The 9611-nt window shown below is 37.1% G+C and overlaps 2 protein-coding genes across 3 annotated transcripts in view; one reads left to right on the plus strand and one right to left on the minus strand.

Moving 5' to 3' along the window:
• The window catches only part of LOC108767821 (Kip1 ubiquitination-promoting complex subunit 1), a 10615-nt gene extending 4835 nt beyond the window's left edge, over positions 1-5780 (plus strand). The window contains exons 4-10 of one of the 2 annotated variants that reach the window (XM_018517898.1): positions 600-736; positions 860-963; positions 1667-2868; positions 3067-3395; positions 3456-3621; positions 3713-3887; positions 4879-4950. In XM_018517898.1, the coding sequence (XP_018373400.1) occupies positions 600-736; positions 860-963; positions 1667-2868; positions 3067-3395; positions 3456-3621; positions 3713-3885 (2111 nt within the window). In that variant the 3' untranslated portion in view covers positions 3886-3887; positions 4879-4950. Of the gene's footprint in view, positions 1-599; positions 737-859; positions 964-1666; positions 2869-3066; positions 3396-3455; positions 3622-3712; positions 3888-4878; positions 4951-5283 lie in introns of those variants that run through there. The other variant, XM_018517890.1, reaches the window with a different exon arrangement.
• Positions 5781-5840: 60 nt separating this feature from the next.
• LOC108767837 (putative sodium-coupled neutral amino acid transporter 7) lies at positions 5841-8710 on the minus strand. The gene is made up of 4 exons (XM_018517910.1): positions 8490-8710; positions 7390-7750; positions 7071-7320; positions 5841-6876 (listed from the first exon to the last, which is right to left on the minus strand). The coding sequence occupies exons 1-4, from the start codon at positions 8590-8592 to the stop codon at positions 6223-6225; spliced, it is 1368 nt and encodes a 455-aa protein (XP_018373412.1). The 5' UTR covers positions 8593-8710; the 3' UTR covers positions 5841-6222.
• Positions 8711-9611: the final 901 nt, after the last annotated feature.

Raw genomic sequence — 9611 nt, forward strand, 5'->3', positions numbered from 1 at the left:
TCTACTCCACCTCTCTCTGCCTGCTTAGGAACGTACGACTTCCACGCAAAACGACTTTCACCTCCTTACCTCCTCCCCCTGCTCCGGATTTTCCAAAGAAATATGGTAAATCTCGGAAAGTCGTGCGTCCCTAAACAGGGGGGAGATGGCGTGAGAGTCACTTTGCATGGAAATCGTACGCTCCTAAGCAGGGAGGAAGGATGATTGTTTACATTCTTTAAAAGATTAGTATGGCATATATATATGAATTTCACTATTCGTAATATACTTCTTATACGAATGTTATTTTCTACATATTATAAAACTTTAATTTACTATATCTCCTAAACCAATGCCGTTCCCCACTTAATTCTTGTGGGGAATTACTCGGGTCATTCTCCTGTACAACATATCTAAAGGACATTGAAATCTGCAAAGTGTCACCTAAAATTAATATTTACCTAATTCTCAAGCTTAGAGCTTAAGAATTAAGAATAAAGATATCTTTTTTATCTCATATTCGCAAAATAAAAAGATATAATTGTTTAATTTTTACATGTATGAATATTTTATCTTAAAAATAATAATATTATACTTTTTTTTTTGTGTATTTTTTGCAGAAGTAGAAGCATTACAAGTCAAGTTACTAGTCATTTTGTTAAATAATACCGATGGAACAGCCAAGAGGCCAACATCAAGGGCTATTTTTTTGAAAAAATTCAAACGTTTTGTTCAGGAAAATCTAATATCCAATCGTGTAAGTACACTACATATGTAGTAGTAAATATGTAGTAAATATGGAGACTTATATGCGCGACTTGTCCGCGTGATTATTGTGCATTCAGCCAGCAAACCTGCAGGCATTTTACCAATTCTGCAGACACCCCTGCCAATCACATTATGTTGCTTTCACCGTCTTCTGGTTGCATTCAGAATTTTATGGGACACTGAAATTGGGACAAGCCCTGTCTATATACCTTGCAGGTAATAAGACATAACCAAGAATTATCAGACACATACATCCGCGAAAGGGATCAGCTCTTTCTACTTTAGTAACGTAGAAACTTTCAATCAGCTTAATATTTTTCTCTCATTAAATTTATATACGTCTATCTACATACAATAATATTAAAATGCTTGAACTTTTACAATGCTAGTTTGATGTATCATGTTTATTAATTACCGCGGTAATATTTTTCACAATAAATTTATTTACAGTTTTTCAGCACATTAACATATTTCTAATATGATGCCTGATTGAGCATCAAATTATTAAAAATTGCTTGTCAATTTAATTTAATTCGTGATATTGCAGTAGTTTAATTGTATTTATAAGTCTGGAAAACCGGCAGTTCGAGTGACTAAAAATATGGTATATATATATATATATAAGTTCACATTGAATTATTTAAGCATTAAAGATCTAGCTTTGACCGGTATAGGCATTTCTAGTTTGTATTGATTGTGTTCTCACGTGTACGGTCTAAAATATGATTCTTATTGTTTTTATTAATTACGTATTTTGTCCATTGGTATGTACCCGAGAACTGCAGTTTCTTTTTTTATTTCTCTTTACCGAATATATATAAGCATCCGCTTCGTATATTATTATTGTTATAATTCGCAAATATTATTGAGCGATGTTTAATTTACGTAATAGCATTTCCTTATAAATTGGAATGGGCAGGGCGTTCTACGATGCATCGATCGATTACTCTGGAATCGACAGACTTGGTGGCGTAATAACCCACTTAAACAAGACATTCAGGAACGAATTGCTACGCCTCCTAGGTTCAGATCATGAGATAATTATTGCGATGGAACAGCAACAGCATACTACAACGGCAACGAATGAAGCGTCAAACAACGCTTACGCTGTTACCGATACAGCCATGAGACAAATAGTTGACTTGCCCGTAACTATACCCGCAGCCATTTACCCTCGCTTAATTAATATCAATCCGCCGACGGCATCAACGAGCCAAGGTAGTTCTATGATACTGGAGAGATTTGGATTTTTCTCGTATAGAGATAGGACCAGAGAAGATAGGACTCCAATACGTCACGGTCCTGCGGATCCGGCGACCTCGTTGATGGAATTATTAGACGACATTATTTTATTCTACCATGTAGCGGCGAAAAAGCAATTGGCCAAGGTGGCTGGTCTGCGCGACAGTATGTCCGCCTACATTAACGCAATCGCCAATACCAAAGCGAGGCTCGAACATGTCAAACGGGAGACAACCCCGGGGAAGAGTTCCAACGGGAAAGCGATACAAAGAGAGCTGCTCCGTACGACGGACATATTTAATAAAAAATTGTCGGAACAAGCAAGACACATGGCGTGGATCAGGGCCGCCGTATACTCGGAAGAAAAACAAGCGCAGTTGGCCTGGTTGCTGAAAGTAATCACATTGACTCTGCAAACGGCCAGTCAACAGGGCAACATGTTTAGTTTTGTGCCCGACTTCTATCTGGAGACGTTATCCGATCTGAGCGTGAGTTTGCGCGCCCACATGCATCCCACTGTGCCGATCGAGAATATTCCGGATTATCGAACGATACTGTGCAACGCTGCCGAATTTCTGTGCGATCACTTTCTCGATCCGCGCATAGTACACGCCAATTCCAAAGACGTACTGATACTCGCACTTGCTGGTTTCGTGTCAAATCCGTTGATGCTGGAAGCATTGGAGAATGTGCCGCGCAAGAGCAGGATAAAAATTGTCACGAATTTGTTGAAACCGTATGAGAATAGAGCCTGGGCGCAATCCAATTGGGTCTTGCTTAGATTTTGGCAGGGTAACGGCTTTGCTTTTCGATACGAGAAAAGCCCGCATCTCTCAAAGATCGGTATGAAGCAACAGGAATCTGTCTATCAGCTCATAAGTAAGTTATTCTCTTTTTTCACATTTAGACTTTATTATTAAATCTTAAAATATTCAAACTCCATTATTAAACCTGAATCATTAAAGTGTGGTAAATTTAAATTATATGCAAACTGTTATACAATGTGTGACATGGATTTTTATAAAGTTTAAACTTTATTCCAATTCGGTATTTTCAGGATTCGCTGTATTGTTTCAGAACCGTGTCCATCGGTAATATATCAAGCACACGTGAGGGACGTGTTGTTGGGTAATCCACAGGCGTCTACACAATTTTTGAATTCGCTATTGAACCAATTGAATTGGGCATTCTCCGAGTTTATTGGCATGGTGCAGGAGATTCACAACGTGTCGTCCAGGCCGGAGCGTGTGTTTATCGAATCGAGACAATTGAAGATATGTGCCACTTGCTTTGACCTGGCTATCTCGTTGCTTCGAGTGTTAGAGATGATCTCCACGGTAGCCTGGGACGTTTTCAGCGATCCCAAGCAGTCTTCCAGCGAAATCTTGTTAGCCAGATTGTGTCAAGTGAGTCAGAATAAAATTCGTAATCGATTGTTTGAGTGTACAATCATATCATGATTTCAGTTACTCTGCCAAGTATTGAACAGGATGAGCTCGCAAACTAACTGTTTTCAACATGTGATGCTATTGGAAATACCGGATTTAGAATCTGTAGATCACTTTCCTATATTAGCTGCCGTGATCGGTATTCTGTTGGCTCTTCTCGAAAAAGAGATGAAGGATTTCGGAGGTAAGTTACAATTTTTGTCGCAGATAAAGTATAAAGAAAATTATGTTTATGAAATGAGCCTCACACAATAATTTGTGTCTTTTGTTATTAGCAAAATCAACAATCGAAATACCTAGAATTACACGAAGTTTATTAACAGAACCAAGCTTCCAGATCAGTTCTCTCCGTTTTGTTTTGAGCGACACAAAATTGAAAAATACAAAGACAAAAAATATAAAACCATTTTCGTTGTTGAACTGTAAGTATCTTGTGAGTTACACCTAATTGTGTATGATATGTGGACTGTATACACACACACGCACACACACACACACACACACACATACACACACACACACACACACACACACACACACACACACACACACACACACACCAAGGATGTCCCACATAACTGTAATCACTGATCGCGATTTTTCTGACACTTCCGATAATTTGACAAAAAAAGTTTTCAGTAAAAGTTAGTCAATTTTCAATCGGCTACAAATTACAATATTAAAAATTCACAAGAAACTACTTTTTTCGGTAAAAAGTCAAGGTTATCATAATTTTTTTAATGGCATCACATATTTTTAATTTAATAGTGTTGATGTCAAGACGAATTCAATGACCTGCTCTACAACGAGTACTATGACCTTGAAATAACAAATATCATTTTTATCATTTAGATTTAGTGAGAAACTGAGGGCAAGACCAAACATAGTGACGATATTCTTGACGATATTCTATCTTAATTATCGACTTAATCCATTCTTACCTCGGAACAATGAAATAGTTTATGAATATCTTAATTAAAATTGCTGACTAATGCCCGTATTTATAGTGAATAAACTCTATATTCAAAGCTTTCTAGAATTTATCTTTAGATGCTCTACGAATTATTATATTAGCTACTGAGCATCTAAAGATAAATTTAAAAAAGCCTTAAATATAAGGTCTAACTATGAATACGAGCATAAGTGTTGTCTAATTTGTTTCGCTTTCACCAATTATATAGTTCGACGTCTTTTTGACGTTTATTTTATTTTTTTACTGCGATAACTTGTTTACAAATGTTATGATGTTTGTGTGCGTTGGATATTCTTTCAACTTAGATGTTGACCTGAGATCGTTAGCTCGTGTTTATATGATTACGAAATATTTTAAACGCAGTACACATCAAACCAATAAAATACTTGAATTAAAATTCAACGATGTGTACTGCGTTCCAGATATTTCGTAATTATTCATGTAATGGATATAACTTGACTACTGAAGAAAATTATGAAGTTGAAATGTTCAATATTTTGATCATGGGTTACTAGATTTGTCGGTTAATAAATGATTGGCTTAATTACATCTTAAAGTACCTCGTTGTTCTTATCTTAATTTGTTTTACATATTACGAGCTATATACGACACTGTTATAATCTTTTTCTTTAACATTTTTTCGTATCATTAAAAAGAATAAAGATAATAGTTGTGTTTTAAATTTACTGCTAGCGCAGAAAACTGGAAATCTATAGTTTATATTACGTGTACTATAGTTCTTTTTAGCACTGTCAGTGAATTTTAGAAGAAAGCCATTCTAGATATTTAAATTAGAGGAAACACTTTGTATATAATTACGTTATTTTAAATTAAATATATATCTATTAACGTTTCATTCTTTTTTTTTTGTAGATCAGGAAGATGTAACGGCAGACGAAATTAATCGAGTAAAGCAGATGATAACATATCTCGACACTTGTCATACACTTTTACCCGATACCAAATTGATAAGTGATGATGACAACGCTTGTACAATTTGTTATGCGTTTCCAATTACCGCTATATTTAAGCCATGCAATCATCAAACGTGTCGCATCTGTATAGATCGTCATTTGCTCAATACTAGAGAATGTTTCTTTTGTAAAACGATTATAGATAAGGTCGAAGATCTAAGCGGAAACACTTTGCATGATTTTACTAGTGAATTCTCAATTTCGAGAACAACTTCTTGATCCAATGATAAGATCATTTCGCAACTTGGATACATAATATTAAAAATTTGAATTCTTGCAATATGTGCATCGAGTCTCGACAAAGTTTTCGCTTATAATTTTAATGTATAATAAAAAAATTCTTCTATCAGAGGAAGAGGGAGGAGAGAAAAGGAGAGAACTGGGATAAATTAAGAGTTTATATGATTACGAAACAGGAGGTTGTATAAAATCATAAAGAGTTCTTTTTTATTTACAAATATAATAACAAACCTACATACTGTTGAACACATCTTGGCGAAGGAAGATGTCAAAAGTAGAAAAGAATTATATTCACACAATTATATGTGCAAATGAGTTAATCTGTAAAACTTACTGATAAAAATTGTATATATTTATATATATATATGTCAGTCTTTTTTGACGCCTCAACTATATCTTTTTATCGTAATATTGACTAAAAGTAAAACATACATTCGGATTGCAAATTAGCTTTCTCAATTTCATTTGAATTGAGTTACATATGAGATCTATAGAGTGTGGCACGCGATTAATGAATTGTTACCAATGTTAATAAAAAAATTTCCAAGTTTCTCAGATCGCACTATGTCTAATAGGTATTTTGAGTATACCGTTGCTATCAAACACACAAACTCTCTCTGAGCTGTCTGAAACCAGTGACTAATGGCGGTTTAGCCGGCGTCTTCCGTAGATCTTGAAGAGTCTCCATAAATACGACGCCGCACACAAAGGCTCCGAGTGCGATCAGGAAGATTGCGAAGACGATCAGCATGCGGCCCTTATTTAAGTACAATTCTGGATCTTTGAGCAATACATTTTGCAGGAGACAGATACCTGGTAGGATGAAAATAAACATCGCGGACAACGATCCTAATAAGTTGATGACCGGTGAGATATCTGGCACCAAAATGGCGATGCCTAACGACAGGATGAACCAAATCAACGTGATGATCACACGGATGCCAATTCGATCGAAACTCACATTGAAGATACTGAGAAGAGCGTCTCGGCCGCAATATAATACGATGGGATAGGTTGTAAAGTTTTTGATTGCGATTGCAATTACCGCCACGGTCACGACGGCACTCTTATCGGTGTAGCCTTGCAGGATATCGCTTGGGACTTTGCCACTACCGAACGTGGCATAGCCGAAATAACCAACGACGCTGTACGTGCCGTAACAGATCAGCATGCTGACAACGGCACACAGAGTGAACTTGCACAAATTACGGTCCTTCATGCAGGCATAAGTTGGTATCGCCGTCATGTGACTCTGTAAAATATGCATACCTGTACATATGTATTGATTTAAATAATATAATTTATGTGAGAGTGATTTAATAAAGATTACATTAAAATTATTATTATATAGAGCATGTAATGTGATTATACTGTTAATATAATATTTAATGTATAAAATATTAAATTCGTATTTAGTCGAATAATGTATAGATTAAGAATTCATACTTGATAAGCAAAGCAAACGATGGGTATTATCTGTAGAATTTCGTATCCATTGTTCGGCCAGATTTTTATGGGTGATACAGTGTTGTTCTGCTCCTCCAAGCTTTTATAAATAATTACCCATACGACATAAATGACGGTTATACAACCAATGGAACTTGCGTAACTTAGAATGTCGAGTCTTTTAAAAAAGCACAGCGGCAGTACAAATATAGTGCAAGATAAAGCTGTCACAAATGGCCTGGATAAATACCTAGAAAATTGAATTTCTAAAATAAAGACAATCTGATGAGTGTTGCATTTCTTTTTTTTTTATAATTACCACGTATGACAATAGTCAAGACCATAATATGTGGCAAACACTCTATCGAACTGATCACCAACGATTATCAGAAACGTTAAGCAACAACCGAAGCTGTAAACAGCTACGCAGATTCCACAGAAAGCAAGTGACTTGGATCCACATAATCCAGCGAATGTATCTTGCATTGTATCGGTACTTGTACCGTTGCTACAACTGGCCAGTATCACCAGAGTAGCTGTGATGAATACAAGCAAGACAAGTTGAGCCAAGATACAAGTTCCTATCCCGCCAGCCTTATCAAAGGCCTGTGGGAAATTCAACAATCCAGCTCCCAGTGTAGTGTTCACGATCAAAAAGATTGTTCCCAAGACACCAGCACCTAACATAACGTATAACAGATGTCCAACAAATCTTTCTTTATTATTAACTCTCATTCTGTGTGTACGTTTAAATCTATAATCTTGGTATATCTCGAACATAAATCAGATAAATCTTCAAGACACTCTTTAACTTTAATTTAAATTATTCAGTTTCTATATATATAGAAAATTGCATCTAAGCCAATTAAAAGTAGAAAAAAGATGAAGATTGAGAGACCCCTGGATCAATATTATTTGATATTATATAATATTATTGTTTGAATGTTGTACTTGTGCGATATATTATGTCAATTAAAAGTCAAATATATATGTACATATAATCGCATAAGTAGTAGGATTATCCAATCATATGCGTGGATTGCCAGATTTACCTAACAAGTAAAATTTACCAAAAGGTGGAACAACCGGCCCTAAATTATTTAAATTTTAACAGCCACGCGAACTTCCATAAGCGCCGAGCGTCTTTAATAGTATCTCATCGATGATAGTAATCAATTTTAACGCTTAATATCTCGCTTCGCAGGGCAGTCTCGCACTTTCTTCTGCCAGATTTTTTTTTTTTTTTTCCATTTTACGCAAAAATGCGTCGAATAAGTCTAATTTCATCAAAAATGAAAATGAGGCGGTGCTTGTAAACAATTACCACGTAAATAGTTAATTGTTGAATGAAAATCATGTTTCCTCGAAATAGTCAACACGATTACACTACGTCGATGTTGTAACATAGTAATGCATTACCTCTTGGAGTTTCATTGTTACGCACGTGCGAAAGACTCGGTTCAGTAGACGGAAATAGATTGTCAGGAAAAAGCGGCTCGAGATCGCTCACAAGATGATCCATTCTTAACGCGATTTTTGAACTGTGATTGACACAAGTAACTATATGATGTTTTCTTTTGTGCTTCTCTTTCTTCTTTTCAGGGCTTCCTCAATGGGTCATTAGCTCTCTGGTCGACGCAAAGTCCATAAACGCTTTACCAGCTTCACGGAGTAAAGGCTATCACACATGAAATGCATAACAGAGCATAAGCATAATATAATGCCGCTAAACCAATGAGCATCTTATGTAAATCAATATGGCGTGTTACGGCTCGGCGGCGACTGCAGCGCAGTGCCAGCCGCGACAATTTCTCGCGTGCGGCGCCTGCCGTAACCTAACCCTCCGATTTAAGTACTTTAAGGCCCTGCGCACAATGGAGGAAATATTAGGAACAGGAATAGATATTAAGATTTTAACCTACCAGATACCAGTTACACCGGAATATACGGTTTCTGATAGGTTGAAATCTTAATATCTATTCCTGTTCCTAATACTTCCTTCATTGTGCGCAGGGCCTAAGAGAACTCGGTGCCTCTCGAGTAGAGGTCCACCGACCAATCAGGTGCCCGCCGCGCGAAGGGATCTTGCAAATCTACAATATTTCACGACTAGACGCGTTCATGTGAGATAGCTACCATAGTATCTTCAGAAGTATTCCACGATTGGTCGCCCGTTCCGACCAGGTATCTGACAAATCGCGCTCGTACCTCGGTGCAAATCTCGCAATTTCCGACTGGCTGTCCAATAGTGAGCGTCAAGGAACAGCGGGCGCATTGGTCGAGGCGGTTGGGTGCACCGAGGTGTAGGGAGTGGCGGTCGGTGAGATTATACTCCGCGCGCGCGTGCGGCAAATCCACGCAAAGACAACCTTCACAGAGGATTTCTCTACTAATTCTGTTCAAATAAACGCGTGACCTCGCGCAAAATGAGTCATTGAGCCAAGCACGATACGCGTCGCTGTTCACCCCCGTGTTACGCGACTCTATCGTTATGCTGGATTCACACTGTATCCGATTTTCGTCGTACGACGCTCTGCGTTA

This window comes from Trachymyrmex cornetzi, unplaced genomic scaffold (genome assembly GCF_001594075.2).
Source record: "Trachymyrmex cornetzi isolate Tcor2-1 unplaced genomic scaffold, Tcor1.1 scaffold121, whole genome shotgun sequence".
Taxonomy (NCBI): Eukaryota; Metazoa; Arthropoda; class Insecta; order Hymenoptera; family Formicidae; genus Trachymyrmex; species Trachymyrmex cornetzi.